Genomic DNA, 18625 nt, shown 5'->3' on the forward strand with positions numbered 1-18625 from the left:
GAGGGAGGATTAGCTCCTGGAGAGGGGGTGGTGCTTCAGCCACAGGTGTGCAGAGGTCTGACTGCGGGCAGTGGTCCCTCCCAGGGCCCTGCTGGTGGTGCAGGGCTGGTGTCAGCAGCCAGGGCTGCATCAGAGCATCAGCTGTGCTTCCTTGGAACTCAGCCCTGCTCTTCTGTGCTCAGGAGTTCCTCTCAGGATGGGGGTGAACTAACAGCACAGGCATTCAGAGTAAATGTCGCTGACAAAAAGGTGTGACAATGGTAAATACAGCCTACTACCCTGGCCCTGCTGTCACAAGGGACTCAGAAATGTGGGTAGGAAGAGAAATATGGTGACATGGCATTGGGAGCCCAGGCTGTCTGCTATATTGGAGTGCTAGCCTAAAGGTCTATTTAAAAAGAGGAAGTTTTTACCTTCTTGATCCTGTGAGGAATAAGAAACTAGATACTTGGCTTATAAACCAGGGAGTGGATAGCAAAATAAGAGTAAGTGGCAAGATACTGCTACAGAGGGAAACGAAAAAAGTTTGTTTCTCTCCAACTTTTTGAAAGTAGCTCTACAAACTGTTGTATCACAAATTATAAAAAATAAATACAGAAGGATGGCGGGAAATGGCAAAAGCTATACTTGAGCTAGCTAAGCAAAATCATTACCTCCAAATATGTCGGCCAAGATATAAGAGATTACGATTCAGACATCTCAAAAGTGAAAATATTTTTCAGTTGCTGCACTATACTGCAGCAGCCTGAGAAAGTATTAGAAATAGAGATTTCTTTCATTAAGACAGACTTCTCTGGTATGTGGTATAATATTCTCAACAATGATCTGGTCAGATTTGTCTCATAATCCTCTGTTTACATGTAGCAAGCAATCCCTATGGATACTGCAGAGGTTCAGAGTGGTGTGTGGTGGGATGGTGCCCAGCTTGGGAATTGTTCTCCTGGCAAAAGTCATAGCTGCTTTTTAACAGGACCATTTGGACTTGCACCTTTAAGTTACAGCAGCCTAGAGACTGGAAAGCTGAAATAGGGGAACTGTAGTCTCCTCATCTCCTCATCTTTGGTGAGTTCATGCTGGAGTCTGAGGCACCAGTACTGCACTAAACAGCTGTTGTTTTGATTCCTCTGTTTAAATAGATTGGATTAGAAGGAGAGAAAAGCCATCATCTCCTCCCCCTCACCATTCTGTCCAAAGCTTAGTTACTATGAGGACAAATCTTATTTATTTCCTGTCATAAAAGCCTTCACTGACATGGAGTATTTGATTTTTTGGAGATTGGTTTGACTCAGTTTTCAGCTACATTAAGATATAAGATCTAATTATTGTAAATTGCACACAGGTAGGCTGCATGTAAGCTTCTCTGAAAATCTGTATTAATGCCATTGATTTGGGTAGGCTTCACTGTATTAACTGACATGCTCTGAATTAGAGCAGGTTAGCTGAAACCAGGATCTGTTCAAATTTGTGCTGTTTAGCTCTAGGAAACACTTTGTTTAGCATTGTAGCAGCAGGAGATAAGTACTGTGTTCTGAGAAACAGCAGAGAGTATCCTTTGAAGGTCTCTGTATACTCTTAAACCTAAAGAAAAAACATTATGATTGTTAAATCCATTATTCTTTCATATCCTATGCTTATATCAAGAGGACCATTTTCATGTTGATGTAAGATGGAAACAAGATCTTTTGTGTAACTTCAAAAGTAGTCTTGATTTCTACTCTAAGTATTAAAAACCTACTGCCAGCAAATTCTAACAGCTCATCCTATGCTCAGAATCCACCAAAATAGCAAACTACCCATCTGAGACCTGAGCGATAAGATCTCTCCTGTGGAACTCAGGGAAATTCTATCAAATTTTGACCTTTTTGGGTTTTTTTTAAGATCAAAAAGTTTTTGCAGATTTGCACAAATGTTTTCACACTTGGGCTAAAGTTTATGCAACACCTGAGAAGAAAAGAATGGGAGAGAGATGGAAATTTGTGCTCTTTAAATTAGAAAACGAATTAGTGGCTTTTAACAGGGGACATTAGAAAACAAGTTTGTTGTCAATCCCAAGCATCATAGCATAAACAACATTTCCCACTAATGCACAGCCATGCCACACCTTTCAGACTTTGGCTGTGTTTTGAGCAGATGGCTCTGGGTGTCCACATCCACTGCTCAATCAGCAGTGTGCTTAAGGCTTGGAATGACACAAACAAGGAATTTATGTCACCAGGTAGCCTTCAATGCTACAAGTATTTTAAAAAAGGAGAGTGTAGCTTATTTGGTGGTGTCCCTCCTGATCCCCCAACAAGTCCACATGACAAAGAATTCTCAGCCTGGCTGCCAGACTCTGCAGTACCACTTTGGTTACTGAAGCAAACTCAAACCTGCTAAGCTGTTCCACCAAATGTGTGTGCAGGGATGTGTGCACAGGTATGGTGGTGACACCACTGAGAGGGGAAAATAGCTTAAGATTGCCTTCCTCTCTGGTGCTGAACTGCTTCAGAAAACAACAATGTCATTCTAACACTTGATACCATTTTTTGGGTTTTTCAAATGATACAGGCAACTGAGGGTGCCCTATTGAAAGTAACTAGTACTGGTTATTGGCTGGGAGAATGAGCCATTTTCATGTGTTCATATTCCAACTATCAATTCATACTGCCTCTCCTCATGGTCCATAGGTTTATCACTAATTTGGCATCCAGCTCTGCATCAGATGTTACCACATAATCATCTTCATTCTTTGGTGAATAAATCAATTTCCAGTATTTCTTCTGTGCTTTGTCAGCGATTTATTTTGACCTGTCTTGGTTTGTGCATGTGTGTATAACAGACTTGAATAGTTTTCAAGAACTGGGATAGAGAGAGAGTTAAAGGAGAGGAATGAATTCACTGAGCATTTCCTGAAGGCTCTTCCAAGGGATTTCAGCTGTCTTTCACATGCAGTTTAGAACAGCTGTGGACTGACTGAAGATCAGTACTTCCCTATTCTAAATTTATAGACCATAGACAGTAGGAAGTGTGATGGGGGAAACTTTTGGATAAGCAATATAGATTATTGAGATGTTTTGCTAAAACTGGCTTATCATGTTTCTCTATACAGCTTTTTGTGAGTTCTGGTTTGCATTCAGAGGTAATTTCAAGCATTTAAAGAAATTTCTTTGCGTAAATTATACCTTATAGGCCGAAAGTATAAGTAGTAATCACAGAGCATTTATTTCAATGTTTATTTAGTTGCACTGTGTTTTTCTACCGAGATCCCCTGTTGGTCACAGGCTGCTAGCTATCCAATGGAGTAGATTGCACAGACATGGAAAATCAACATTTTGAAGTTTCAAGTATGAATACTGAAATTGCTACAGAAATTTACATTTTTGTGGTTTGAGTTGTTTCCAGCATTCCCTACAGTACATGTCTTGGTTTGGATTGCTTGATAGACTCATCCAGACTGAGCAGCTGTCTTTCCTAGACCAGACTTAGCCAACTTCTCACTGGCAGCTGAAAAGCCACTTATTTAACGCAATTTACAGGGCAATTTAAATTGGTTTTCATGACAACTAATTTCATCCCAAGTTCTGCCTGTAATTTGAGATCTCTGCCAGTGAGCTTACATCAAACAAAATTGGTGATTCAAACTTGATGGGACTTTTTTTGGCATATAAATTGCAATGTAAGCTACTACAAATTGTTGTTAGCCAATGAAGTATCTATGCAGGTCACTGCATAAATACAGTTTATGGATTAACACCCTGCTTCTCAAATTCAAGCAGGGTGTTCATCCATAAACTGCATTTACCCCTGGACTGGGGTGTGTCAGGGCCAGCTTGGCAGCCCCATTCTGACAGAGAGTAGAAATCTAAAGTGTGTTTACCTGTTCTCATTAAGTTTTATTCTGACAAAACCTTTTGCCTTCTCCACAGTACGGGAAAAGAGCACATGCTGAAATTTCAGAGAGGTCATGGAACAGATCAGCCTAAATCTGCTGCTTGTTTGGGACTTTTGTTTGTTGTTTGCTTTTTTAAGAATCATGTTTATCATCACATAATTTTGGAGATAATTTGTACCCTTTGTTAATTCAGTAATGAGAAAACCTTTAAAAATTCTGCAATTCTTCAAGTTCTATCCACATTTAATAAGACTTAAACTAACATAGGAGTGTAACAAAACTGTATTTTCCCTTTAGGGAATTAGTGCATGTGCCTATCTCAAGCTTTCTGTTGCAGAAATGTCAGAAAATTCAGAAGATAACCTCACATCTTGGAAGTTTTCATTGGAAGTGTATTCCTGTATCTTTGTGCTTCCTTCCAGTCTCAGTGAAACACTTTTGTTTAAATTGCAGAAGTCACTTTAAGCATATGTGGTTAGATCTGTTTCCTAAGGTATGCATGCTAAAATCTAGAGGAGTATGTTGAGTTTATCCTGGAAATTTATCAGCCTGTACAAAACCAATCAAAACTTCAGTAAGTTTATCTTCACTAAGGACAAACCTCACCCCAGGCTCTGGACTGTAGGTTGAAAGGGACAGGCAGAGCAGTGCTGGCTGGAGATCTGCACTGCTGGCCCAAACTCCTGTGTCTACATTATCCACACACACACATTCAGGTTGTGTGTCACTGGAATATTTACTTTAATGCTTCCTTCCCCCTTCCCTTGTTTTTAATTCAATCTTGCAGTTGAGAGAAGACAGATTAAAAAAACCAAATGCCAACAAGAGAGAAAAAGCAGTGCTCTGCCAGGGCTGGCTGTAGGGAAGGGATGGCAGCCATCCAGAAGCAAAGACGAAATTCTCAAAGCAAGAAGAAAGCTGAAAGAACCAGCTGGGTAAAAGGAAACACATGAAGAGAAAATGCAAATGTGACACTAAGCCAGAGACCAAGCAGGTGAGACCTTGCCTTGAGCTAATGCATGGTGGTGTTTGAACTGTGTTTAGAGGCAGCACACGTGTGCTGGTGGACATTTTATGGCAGGTGTCAGTGCAGAATGGAAGGATAGAAATAGAACAATGTGTATTGCACAGCCTCTCAAAAACAAACCAACCCCCACCTCCCATCAATAAAAAACAAACGTAGGTCAATCTTGCAGTAGCTGATTATTGTCTTTATTCCCCTCCCTTGTAGAATCACTTTTATATTTAAGCAAAATTGGCAGTTAGTATATAAAAATTCCTTATGGCTTTGTATTATGCTACTAGGGCACTAGGAATGTGCAGAAATGGTTTTTAGAGGAGGAAAGAATTATTTTTTGTGAGTAGAATCACCATCAGCACCTTGACTCTGGATTACCATGTTTTTGACTCAGTTCTTCTGCAGTTTTAAAATCAACTCATGTTGATCACTGTAATTTCACATGATTATTTTAAATGGAAGGACTGCATGTTCAAAAGGGAACTCTTATTAAAACATTTTATTTAAGATTACAGGTTATTGAAAGAAGTGTCTGCCAAATGTAAAATGTCTGGGTTTCAGGATAATTTATGGACAGTGGTAATACAGATATATTCCAAAAATACATTGTACTCACACTGGTATCACTTCATGTTAATATGGTTTACTTAGTTCCTTCTTTGGCTGTTCTTTTGCCACAGTACTTTTCCAGACAAGAGGAGAGTATAAAAATGCTCCTGCTTTTCATTCTGGTCTATCAAAACCTGCCTTTTTAGATACATTCTGTGTACTTTTTTACAGGTAACAGTAGATCTGATGGATTCACTGAAACTAAAACAACTGATGCCACAGGGTTTGCTTGAGTCTAAATAATACTAGTCTAAGAGAAGCTGATACTTCAGGTAACATGATCTTTTTTAAAAAGTGTTTTGTAAATCTTTTTGGGAAGGCAAGAAAACCATATTAGCTTATTTACCTTGCTTTAATGAGTCTTTAGACATAGGCATATAAGTTGTCAGTTGCAGTGCTTCACTTGCAGAGCAAAGGGATCAGAGATCCTTCCCCTGTCCTTTGCCATTTTCACCAGTTTTGCTCTTTGTTATTTCTTAAAACTCCTTACTCAGAACTATATATGAAGTATATACATAGTTTATATATAATGATATATATATATAAAATGATATATATATATTCTATATTATAAACCCGGTGGTCAGAGTTCCCATTCTTCAAAGAAAAATTATTAATTTAAGCATTTAACTTGTTAGTGCTGTACAGGTGTTACACTGATTGAAAGCCAAGGCACTGGTGAGGATATTCAAGTGAGGTCTGCACACAGTTTAACAGTGTGCTGCTTGAACATCACACGTATGTGATCTAACAAAGTGCAGCAAAGCTTTTGCATTTGAATGCTGAACTCAAAGCAAAACCACCAGCAGAGAAATTGAGCATGTTTGAATAGTGCTTATCCTCTATCAACCTAAAAGCTATTGCACCTTTTTGCATCTGTTCTTTGTAAGAACCAAGTCCTTCTACTTCTGCCTTCTCTGTGTGACCCACCATTGTTTCTACACATCCTTAGGTCCAAGACACCACATTAGTGGCACTGCAGCACAAGTACTGTGGTACAAGGCTGGCATTCTTATAATCTACAACCCTAATTTATGAGCCACTAAAATATGGAATATTTCATCTGCCAATGAATCTGTCAAGTTCCTGTATATCATCATATAAATGTATGCTATTTATACTGCACACATACCAAGTCTTCATCCTAGAAAGAAGCCTGGGTTCTTAATTAAGGACTAAATCATAAGAACTGCCAACAGCCACACTGAGAGGAGAGCTGAAATCTCATTTTTATCTGGAATGACACACTAAACCAATGAACTGTTGATAAAAGCTTTATTTTTTTCCCCTCAACATAAAGCAGGTAAACTCAAAAAATAATTTAGTCATTGAGTAGTTTTTCTGTAAGTATCAGTGAACGGTTTACTTTTTATTAAAAGGGCTATACAAATAGTAATTTAAAAGATGCTAATTCAAAGCCATCCAAAAGGGAGGAAATGACCTTTGCTTTGTTTCAGATGAATGCCATTTGGGCTTTGCTATTTTTCTGTGACAAATATGGATATAGGTTACCAATACAAAACCAGGAACAGCTCTCTGAGCAACAAACTCCTCCCTTCTTCAGAAGTTGGTTGTGTAGAGATGCTAATAGAGAGCAACTGCTGCAAAAAAATCTTTGTTTTTAAAAAAAAAGTCTTCTGGCTGTTGACCTTCATGCCCCAACATCAGAGGCTGTAGCTGGGTATCTGTAGCAATACAGTTTGTTGTCTGCTCCTCCACTCAGCAACAACTGATGAGAGAAGGAAACTGGGAATTAATATCAGAACTATGCAAAATAAGTACATAGAAGTTAAGGACTCAATTTTTCTTTCCTTTATAAAAAGCAGCAGTGAATAATGAACTGTTAATGCATGACTAAATCCCAGAATCAGAGTGCAGAAGCAACTTTGTCTCTTACTCTCCTCTTAAAATTAGAAGTGAAACTTGTGTAGGAAAGCTGCTAAAGCTTTTCCTGACTTTTATAGTGAACAGGAGCCACACTGAGAATCTTGAACATTCACAGAATGGGGGTTTTTGGTAATTTTAAATATGTGTGTACCACTGCAGTAGCAGAACAGCTTGCTCTAGAGGATGATACAGTTTCCCCTTCTACATATACTGACTGCCACACCCCAGCTTTACTTCATGCTTTAGTCCCCATGGCAGGAGGCTACCTTGGAACATGTGTTCTCTGAGTAAGGTGCAGTGCTGTTCTCATCTCTCCTTGTCTGGAATATCACTACAACGCTCCAGTTAAAGCCACAGAGCTCCTGCTCCCACCCTTCCCCTTTGCAGAGTGTAGGGACATGCTGCAGTGCCTGGGACATCACCACCCAGACATCAAACACAGTGCAACTACAGCTGCTTGTTCTCTTCCAGCTTTAAGCATAAGGAGGTAACAGTCCCTGAGTGCTCTTAGCTTTCTTCTTAAACATCATGCATATAAATCAAGTAACTTGCTCCTCAGATTCTTACCCCTGCTTCTGCCCAGTCCACACACAAAACCTTGTCTTCATGAGCAGCCAAGTCATACAGAGGAGCTTTGCAACTGGTGAGAAACAGGTTTGAAGTTATGTGAGCAACTGCAGACAACGACTGGTCCCAGGGAGAAATGCTATCCCAATGCTATCAAACAGATGTGATCAAGCAGTTATAAACACTTTGAGAAAGTACAGACATTGACCATCTGGAATGCTTCCTCTGCTTTCCCCAGAGCCAATCACATCAGTATTATTCTCTCCTACATCCCCAAAGAGGAAAGCAACAACATTTTTCATCTGCTTGCGAACAACTTTGAGACTGAAATTCAATCACTTGTTGGGAAGAATTTATTATGGCTTCCTTCTTGCATGTGTAGATGCTGCTCAACAGCATATGCTTTCCAGCCCTGTGGTAAACTACATGTATTTTTCTCCCTTTTATTATATGGTTGATTTCCAAAACGGTTTTCACAAATGCCACAGGTGTTTCCACTAACTGACTGCTTTTGCTATTTCCTGAGGGGTAGCTCACCCTGTAAGCTTATGTGCCTTTGCACAGCAACAAACACAGGTTTATTTTACCTCCTTGTGTCCCAAAGCTTCACAATGTTGTCCAGAGAACCAGAGATCAGCTGGTGCTCGTGGGTAGGTGACCACTTCACAGATGTCACCCAGCCTGTGTGAGAAGTCAGAGACAGGAGAACCAAGGAGCCATCTGAATAGAAAGAGGAAAAAATACAGACATCAGCAGATGCTGAAACCAGCACTTTGAGGATGTATACAAAATCCAGTGCAATTGCAGTTCAAGTTAAGTGAACTCTAAATAAAATGAACAAAAATGTAAGCCACAGAAGTTCTGGGGAAGAAAACAAACCAAGCCAAACAAAAAAGAAACCAACTGAAACCACTCAAAATGTATTTTCTTGCCACTAAACTTCCTTTTCAAAGATTTTTTTTTTTTAAGCAATAAAAAAAATACTTTTATTAACAACATGTAATATGCTGGTGAACTTTGGATTAGCTTTACAGAAGTCAAACAAGTAAATATTATTTACTATTTGTGGCTTTCCCTGTTCAGCACCTGAACAGAGCCTACAAAAAGAGATGTGTTCAAGGCCAGTCTGGGTGGGGCTCTGAGCAACCTCTTCTGGTGGAAGGAGCCCCTGCCCAGGGCAGGAGCATTGGAACTATCTATCTAACTAACTATCTTTAAGGCCCCTTCCAACTCAGACCATTCTATGAAATGTGTCTATGAAAATAAATCTGATAGGCTCAGTCATAATATCTGTAATTCCATCTGTTTATGAAATATGGTACCATGTCCAAGTGACTACTGTTTCCCTTTAATGGTTATCAGACCAGCCTCAGTCTGAACCTTACAAAAAAAAATCCATTCCGCAACTGCACAGTTGAACATTCATTAGTAAGTTTAAAAAAAAAAAGAATAATTTCTAAATTCTTAGCTAAGACATTAAGTCTTGCACCAGAATACAGAAAATAGATGTAAGCTTTGTATTTAATAGAAGCCCCCAAAGGGCTGGTTTCAAGCAGAGGGACCAGAAGAGTTTGTGAGATGTCTCTTGACAGGACAAAGTTCTGATCCTGAAGAACATCTTTGAGACCATCATGTTTAGCTCACCTTTGCTGCGAGGATCCCACAGTCTGATATGTCTGTCAGTGCTCCCTGATGCAAGGCGGCGACACAGGGGTGAGTAGGAGACAGAATTAAACACTTTGTTTCCTGTCTGTCAGGAAAGAAAATAGTAACTAAGGAGCTACTATTTTACACAGCTTTTTCTTTTTCTCTGAGCTGGACTCAGCTGAATCTACAGCTTGAGTATAATGATCTCACCAAAGTTGATTTGAGATCTCCAGTCTCAGCATCCCAGAGTTTAATGGTGTGGTCCCACGATGCGCTGCAAATTTCTTCAGCATCTGTCCACAGCACAGAGGAGATGGCTTCTGTGTGGCCAGAGAGGGTTGCCAGGGGAGTCTAGAATTTAATGGGGACAGATTTGAGTAAGTTATCAAACAAATAAAAGAGTCTGATCATCCTGAGACATACCAGCAGTTTTAAAGTCGCCTTTAGCAAAGAGAAATTATTTGTTGTGGCTGTGCTTCTAAAGAAAAATCCTGGACAAACCCAGAGCTCATCTTACCCTTGTTAGTCCAAGCTGTTCTGTTTTCTGCTTTTTCCGTGGTCTATTAGCTGCTTCTTCCACTTCATCCTCTTCATCTGTAGGTACTGGGACAGAAGACAGGCAGACTTGAGCTACAGATTTTTGAATTCCATCTCCATGTAAGTAATTAAGCAAATCCCCATATTTATGGTGCCTTCAACCACCACGCAGCTGATAACAAGATCTGAAACTGTGTAATTACCCATACCAGTAACTCACATAATGATGGATAACCTTACAAACTTCCATCTTACCTGCAGACCAGATCTTCAACATCTTATCCCAGGATCCACTGCAGAACTGTATGAACAGAAACATTTTGTTAAATCTTGATCCAGATAGACCTTGGAAGAGAGACCTGCTTGAAAAATGGGTTATAACACACAAATAACAGTGCTGGGCTCCTAAAATCCCCCCCTCCCAGATGTCTGGCATACATCAAATTATTCTTTTTACTTCCTTTGTAGGAAAAATATCTACAAAATGCCTATTTCCTTCAGCACCAAAAAGTTTGACTTTAAACTGTCTGATATTGAGTCAAGCTGGGAGCAATGACTACACCTTTGGTGAGAGTGCTCATAACTGTTGAATTTCTGGGTGAAGGGAAAGAACGTCTTTATCACCTGCTTTTTCCAAGAACTCTGGAATATTTTTTTCCTACAAATATTTAGGTCAAATTTGAAAATACTTCGTTATAGCATACAATTCTCAGGCATTTAAAGTAAAATACACTTTAAATTTTCACTTGTTTTCTAAACTAAATGATTTTGTGATTCTATGGATTAGCACTGATGTGACACTCTTAATCCTCAATAACCACCACTTAAAAGACTGGAAAATTATCACTGTGTCATAAAATCATGATGAATACCCATGCAAGGACAAAACCAGGATTTCTGAGGTACAGGCTGCTAAACCACAAAACACAAAGGTTTCTTTCCAGAAGTCACTCACTTTGGTTCTTGTGCAATCAACAGCCACTGACTCGACACTGCCAGCGTGTCCCCTGCAGCAGTGAAGGGCTTTCACTTTGTTTTTCTCCACATTCCACTCCCAGAGCAGGATAGTTTGGTCCATGGAAGCACTGAGTAACAGGCATAATAAACTATCTGAGGAAGAAAAAAGTTACACTCATGCCCAGCTCAGCTTTCCAAAGTTTTTATAAATAATTATTCTGATCCTAGAGGAAATAGCAGATAGACAGAAACTTACACGTGCTTCAGTTTACATCATGTTGCCCTGCATGTACAGTTACTATAACTACACATACACCATATTTGTTAATGGAGACTGCAGGGTGGATACACAACAACCATCTTAAAGTGAATTTCTTACACTACTGACAGAGATTGAAATAATTACATTTAGATAATTAAATATTCATAGTTAAGGAATGCTAACATTCCCCCCCAGTAAATCAAACTACTACTATTCCCCTGCTATATATACTGACCTTGCTTCACCCACGCCACATCCTTCACTACTTCTGTGTGCCCAGCTATTGTGGTGATGGATTTTCCTTCCACAGACCAGATCCGAGCAGTCTGGTCGTAGCAGCCAGTTAATATCCTACAGGTACAGCATTGGAAACATCTTTAAGACCAACAAATGTTTTTATGAAATAAAGCCTCAACCAGAAACTTGGCAAAACTATTAGCAGAGTAACTGGTTTAAAAGAAATAGCTTGAAAGAGGAAAAAATAGCTTTTTGCTACAGAGCAAGGCTTCATTAAAGCCTTGCAACTGGGGAGCCAAGAGTACAGGCTAGAAAGACGAGCACTGAGAGTACTGCATGTTCTGGTTGGTGGGACTTAAGATCCCTTCTATAATTTACATAATTCAAAACTCAATTTGTTAGTTTTAGTATGTTGCCAGGGGTTCTCAAAGCATTTTCAAATCTCTACTTAATATATGAACATTACCTAGTTGATTGGGAAATAAATGTGAAAATACAATAGAATAATTATGCCTCTTTGGCTTTTTTTCAGGAAAATCTCTGCAGAAAGGTAGGCTATTTATTGCTGATGGGTGTCATGTTGGAAGTCAAGGATTTAAGCAAAAAAGAGTAATGAGGAAAACTTGTTTTCCTTTAAGAAAAAGGATACTAAACAACATTTGTTCATTTGCATAAGCAATATCTCAAGTTCAGTGTCTCTAGCTGTCTTCTACCTGTGTTAAAGTCACTGTTGTGACAGCATAACAAGTGAACTGCTTACAAAAGCAAGTAGCTGACTGACTTGAAAGGTTAAAAAAATACAGCAAAGAGGGGAAAAAACCCACCCAAGGGATTATTAAAGAGAAAATACTCTATTTGATACCAGGGAGGAACATGAATAAGCAAGACAAAACTTAGAACTGGCTTAGTGTGGTACCATTCTTCAGTGGCTTGAACAGAACTGATCCAGTCATCATGGAAGATGCATTCTTCTGGCTGAGGGGCCATGTATTTCTCTACATACTCTATTTCCACCACTTCTTCCTGAGCTCACAGACAAAAGAGTTATTTAGTGATGTAGCATGGTTTTGGATTTTTTAATCACTAATAGTAAAATTTAACTGTAGTGTGGCACAAATGTACAAGTTTATTGAGCAAAGGTCGTGGTATCCAAGTTCTTTGCCACATCAGTAAAACAAAAGTATTTAGAAAAAAAGTGTGAATTACATTGCTTTCCATCTTTTTATCAAATTACTATTAATACCAAGCTGGAAGCAAAAGCAAGTGATTTCAGTCTTCTTACATTCCTCTTCTTCTATATTTACTAATACAAAACTGGTGTCTAAAACACTGCAACATTTTCTAGAGGTAATATTAAATATCCCCATTATCTCCCACCATAAGAGACAAAAATGTATTAATGATGAACTGAATAAGAGAAGAATTTCCCCTTTGAACTGTACGCAGACAACAGATTGGATAACATTCCTTGCACTGTAGTCTCCAATCACTGCAGTTCGTAATGGATTTAAAAATATAGGGAATTCTCCTGGGAAAGAAATGAAACTGAGCAAGGAAATCTACCCAGCCAACAGTGTAATATCTAAATCAGATTGAAGCAAACTGGCTAAATATGTTCTACTGCCCAAGAAGGAGAGACATTGAGTATGACTTACTGTGGAAATGTTTTCCATTTCCATGTGTGTGACCAGTGGCAATCGCAAGAACTGGCCATTGATAAGGAAGTCAAATTCCACATACTTGTGATCCTCTGAAACAAATAGGGAAAATCAGTGTTCAGGTGTCACTATTTATTTGTCACTGTCAAGAATGGCCTAATGTTGTGAATGGTTCAGGAAATGGAGCCAGGAAGAGTTTAAAAAAGACCCAAACATAAACAACCCCCAAAACAAATGACAACAAGAACAAAAACCCCAACCAATTAGTTTCTACTCCCAGTTTTAAGTGGGCAGCCCGTTACTTCCACAGGATTATTTAAGAGGAAGGAAAATTTGCTGTTGGGATTCAAAGAGTTGTTTGCCTCTTATTGTATTTTCTCTGTAGCTCTGTGTAATCAAAACCCAGCGGTGCTTCCTGACTGTTCTTTATGGATCTTGCCATTCTCATTACCACCAGCTAGAGCCCTGTATTTGTGGCAACAGTAGGAAAATCCTAAGAACTTTTGGTTTGTATTTCTCCCTTTGTAATGGCCTAAGTGACAAAGGCTCTGCATTTTGGCAGAAGCACTGCACTGTGGACCAGTTTTCTGTTCAGAACTGTTTGCAATGTCACGGGTTGAAAGCAACTTGCAAAAGGTTCAAGAAGCAGGGTATAATACCACTGACCCAGTTTCTTATAGAAAATGGGATTTTCCAACAACATCGGACATCTGGCTTTCCCAGATCAGCTTTCAAGTCAGTCGGTCCATTTCAGCACCGACAGAATAGCTGAGTTTTCTAAAAGGCTGTTATAAAAACGAAACCTCTGATTTCATTAGTTCTTGTGCCAGGTTTGGGGCAACACTTCCGTTCCCATCTGCTGCGGCAGCCTGGCCTGTGGCGCCACACAGCATGCCAGCCTTTGGTGCATCTCTCTGGGAATGCCCAGCAGCGCCGGTACCGCAGCGTTTCAGATCAGGTTCCAGGAGCGCCTCACCGCAGGCAGCCAGGCCAAGGCAGCGGGGCAGGACCGGCTGTGGCTGTGACAGCCCGCGCGGCGCCGGGCCCGGCCTGGGGACACGGGGCACGCCGGGCTCCGAGAGGCCGCCCCGGCCGCGGGACCTACCGTGCGCTGCGGCCAGCAGCTTGTTGATGAGGTGGCTGAGGTCGGTGGTCTCGGAGGTCGCGGGCACCGAGAAGGGCACATCCTCCACGGCGAACCTGCGGGCACAGCGCTCCGTTACCGCCTCCGCGTCACTCGCTCCCGCACCCACCCCCGGCCCGGCAGGGGAGGCCGCTCACCTGCGGTTCTCGGTGCGGAACCGCGCCGTGAGCTGCGCCATGGCCGCCGCTGTCGCCGGCACCGGCACCGAGCACGTGTCGCGGCGCGCCCCGGCCGAGCCCCCCGCGGGACCGCGCACCGCCCGCGTGCCGCGCGCCCGCCGCGCTCCCGAGAGGCCGCGCGCCTTCCCGGCGCCCCCCGCGCGCCCCCGCCCCGCTCCGCGCTGAGGGCGGGCGCGCGTGCGCGGAGCGGAGGCGCGCATGGCGGCGCGGCTGCGGGAGCCGAGCCCAGGTGGAGTAACGCGGCTCCGGCATCTCCCCCTGGGCCGCCGCGACGCGGCCCCGGCCGGTGCTTCCCGCCGCCCCCGCCGCGGGGCTGTGGTGCCGAGGGGTGCGACGGGTGCGGGCTGAGGCGCCCTCCGCCCTCCTCAGGGCTGGGGTGCGTTCCGGGGTCTCTTGCAGGTGCGGGAGCGGCTCCTGAGGGCGGCCGCCCGCGCTGTGCCGGGCTGTGCTCGGGCTCTGTCCAAGCTGTGCTCGGGCTCTGTCCAAGCTGTGCTCGGGCTGTCCTCGGACTGTGCCGGGCTGTGCTCGGGCTGTGTCCGGGCTTTGCCGGGCTGTGACGGGCTGTGTCCGGGCTTTGCCGGACTGTGCCGGGCTGTGACGGGCTGTGTCCGGGCTTTGCCGGACTGTGCCGGGCTGTGCTCGGGCTGTGCCCGGGCCGGACAGTGCCCCGTGTGCTTCCCGGGGTCGCTGGAGTGGTGGTCTCTGCTCGGAGTCACTCGGGTTGTGTTTCTCTGCATGTCAAGCGGCACACCCACAATAAAGTGCCTACTAGAAGTAATAAACCCTACACGCGGTGGACTTAAAAAGAAGCTGTAAGTGAGTTTGGTGTTCTGGGAGAAGGCTGCTTGTGTGAGGACATGCTGTGTGCTTGCGCAGTTTATAAATTTTTTCCCCCTACCTTTTTGACAGTTGTTCGTGGCCTCTGGGGAACAGCCGGGGTTTCCCTGAGTGGTGACTCGGTGTTAGAGCGGGCGCGTGTTGGGTGTTTGCTGTTTCGTGAGAGTCGGAAATCTCGTCTATTTCTTAAGCATACTTCACAGACCTAGCGTTGTTTGTCAGCGAAATTGACACAGGGTCATTTTCCAGCTATTGGCGTTGTCTACCAAAAACTGACTTGAGAAATCTTTTATGTGTGAGTCCCTAGATCTTCTCTGTATTCTTAACAGCATCTGCCTCCTCTTCCGTGATAGAGATAAGGCTAAATCTCAAACCTGGTACAAGTTGACAAAGCTAATTGTAACTCCTTTACTGGGGAGGACCCCTATGTCCTGATTTCCTCCCTGATATGTTTTGCTGTAATTCACACCCTTGTGAATTTGTGCTACTGTGAATGGTTGTAGAGAAATGCCCTCAGAGGGAGCTTTTTCAGACAGTGAATTTTGATTGCTGTAAGCTATGCAGTTATCCAAAGTCTTCTTATAATCTTGCAGAAAACTCAAAAAAGAGATTGGTGGTGAAGCATTGAATTGTATGTATCTTCTGTTAAGTATAACCAACACCCTGCATACAGCGCTCATGGTGGTTATCATGTTTGCCTGTGGTAGCAGTTTCTGTGGCTGCTTGCTGTCTTTGTAGAGGTGAACCTGGGACAACAATGGCCATAGAGTTCCCTTTACTTGAGAAAAGTGCTTCCCAAATGGAAGCAGGGTGAAGGAAATAGACCTGTGGCATTAAAATACACTAACCCATGTGTTGGAAATGGCCCTGGAATGCTGGACTCGGGAAGCAGCCTATTAAGTGTTGGGGTTGGAATTGTGTTAATGCTGAAGCAGAGGCACAGAGAACTGCCTGTGTGCTTTGAGGATGCAGCTCTTGTTCCCACTGTACACTAACGTTAACCTTCCACATTTCTCCTTCAGCCAGCTGTTAAACATGTGATGCCCTGGTGTTACAGTGGGAATTTTTGTGGCACTCACTTAATGTTTATGAAATGATACTTACATGCTATTTACACATTGCTGACAAAATATCCGTAGACTTATGTATACATAAATATACAGGATTTAACTCTCCTGTTTGGGGAATTGGTCAGCAATATTTTTACAACCATAAGATCCATTAACTGTGCATGTTCTTGTACACCTCTGTAGAAGCATATTTCTCTAAGAAAAAAAATAATAATCTCTGTGGTTGCACACAAGCATTTAGGTTAATGAAACCTGGATGGTTAAACCATGGAGTTGATTTTCCAAGTGGTGTGTGTGCCAGTGGTTTGCCTGGGTTATAACACTGATCAGACAAAATCATGGGGCAAAATTGTACCACGGGGATTATTTTAAACCCAAATATAAAATATATGGGCTGCTTATGAAAAGAAGCTGGATGAATATCACTGTGTATTTACCTTACTGCTGGATTTTTTCCCCTGAGCTTTGTTATTAACTATTGTTAGGTACAGGATGTTGGGCTGCTGGGGTCATTGGTCTGTCCCCATAGAGCTGTCCTTGTGTTCTGTTGTTGGGTTCCAGCATGCTCAGAGTCCGTGCTATCGGTGTCTGGAACAAAATCAGTTTATCTCAAAGAACTAAATGTGCTGCTTTTGCCAAACTGCCGTCTCTTCTTTACATCTTTGAACTGAGAGGAAATGGTTGAGTGATGATGAAATCTAGCTTTCTGGGTTTTTTTTTTTCCATTTGCTGCTAAGATGCTTCAGACATTTTAACTGAAACATCTTATAATTGTTCTCAGATCCAAAGCTCAAAAATATTTGGTAAACATGAGGTAACTTCATTTGGAACTTGGTCTAGAGTGTCATCACTTGAAAATTGAATGGAAAAATAAATCTGCTTTAGATTAAAGTATTAATATATTGAGCATATGAGCTGCTTAACTTCTCAATGTTGTTTGTATCAGCAGGATGCTTTATTCAGCTTCAAAAGCCAAGGAGATGTGGATTTACTTTGCCTTTGTGTCCTTTATACCTTTGCAAAGCAGAATAAATCTGTGCTTTAAGAGTTGTACAGTTCTTTTGAAGTTACTCTCTAGCCTGTTACAGTCTCCTTGCAAAAGCTGTAAACAGTTGAAATACCAGAGCCAAGAAGGTCCATCTTGAGGAATTTGCTTGCGTGGTGTGGTGAAGAAGATACAGCTGGTAGGAGTCATGTGCTAATATAATGCAGCCTGTCTTTAAAATAAAATACTGAAGGGAAAAATCGTGACCACCCTTCCCCCTCCTTCACCCCAAACTACAGGAGTTTTCTTCTGTTCATTTGGGTATGTTGTGTGTGTAGTCTTATATATGTAAACTCTTGTTAGGCAGGGGCCAAGTTAATTGTCATTTTGTCCTGCTGCTTGTGAACGTTTGGGATTGGCTGCTGCTTTGAAGGGTGTGCTATGTGCATGAGAGCATTGTCCTGTGGATGTGGCAATTCACTGTCCAATATTATCTGTCTGTTTGAAGGTTTGCGATGGGCAGCTGAGTATCTTGAAGCTTTCTTTGGGATAGGAGGTAGATTTCTGAACTGCTGGGAACTCTGTCTTTTTGTCTTTCACCACGTGATTAATGCCAAATTTTGTTTGACATGTCTGGTGGTTTTTTCTGCCCAAAGCATACCACTGTAGACTAACAATAGTAATTTTTTTTCTTTTATATGCTGTCTTATAAGCCTTTAAAACCGATTGATTTACTTCAAGATGTCTGCATGACAGAGTTGCATAATGCAAATTCTGTCTGGTGATTATGGAAGAAGATGACTAATGTTTTTATAAAGCACTGCTGGCATGTGCTTAAATATCAAGTGTTCTCTGGATGTGTGTGGTTGTTAGTTCAGTGCTTTTGGACATATTCAGATGAAAATCGTGGGAGGGAGTATGTGTGTTTTGTATCTGTGTATGCAATGACAAATCAAGCAAATTGTCTCATATAAAAGCCTAAGCTCTACTCCTGGAGCAACACACTGGAATTTTTCTGCAGTGAGTAATAATGTGATAAGGAGGCAAGGATTTCTGGAGAACTTTGCTGTTATCTTGCAACAGCATTAGAATTTGTAACACGAAGTTTGTAAAACCTGAAGACAACACCTGCGGCAATCTCCTGGCAGAAGGCTAAAATG

General features: G+C 41.8%; 1 protein-coding gene across 1 annotated transcript; it reads right to left on the bottom strand.

Moving 5' to 3' along the window:
• Positions 1-6756: 6756 nt before the first annotated feature.
• On the bottom strand, positions 6757-14642 carry WDR12 (WD repeat domain 12). The gene is made up of 13 exons (XM_066553873.1): positions 14532-14642; positions 14356-14450; positions 13248-13342; positions 12509-12615; positions 11591-11706; positions 11092-11246; positions 10392-10437; positions 10117-10202; positions 9810-9950; positions 9597-9702; positions 8540-8672; positions 7953-8025; positions 6757-7227 (listed from the first exon to the last, which is right to left on the bottom strand). The coding sequence occupies exons 1-13, from the start codon at positions 14570-14572 to the stop codon at positions 7150-7152; spliced, it is 1272 nt and encodes a 423-aa protein (XP_066409970.1). The 5' UTR covers positions 14573-14642; the 3' UTR covers positions 6757-7149.
• Positions 14643-18625: the final 3983 nt, after the last annotated feature.

The sequence above is a fragment of the Molothrus aeneus genome, chromosome 7 (genome assembly GCF_037042795.1).
Source record: "Molothrus aeneus isolate 106 chromosome 7, BPBGC_Maene_1.0, whole genome shotgun sequence".
Taxonomy (NCBI): Eukaryota; Metazoa; Chordata; class Aves; order Passeriformes; family Icteridae; genus Molothrus; species Molothrus aeneus.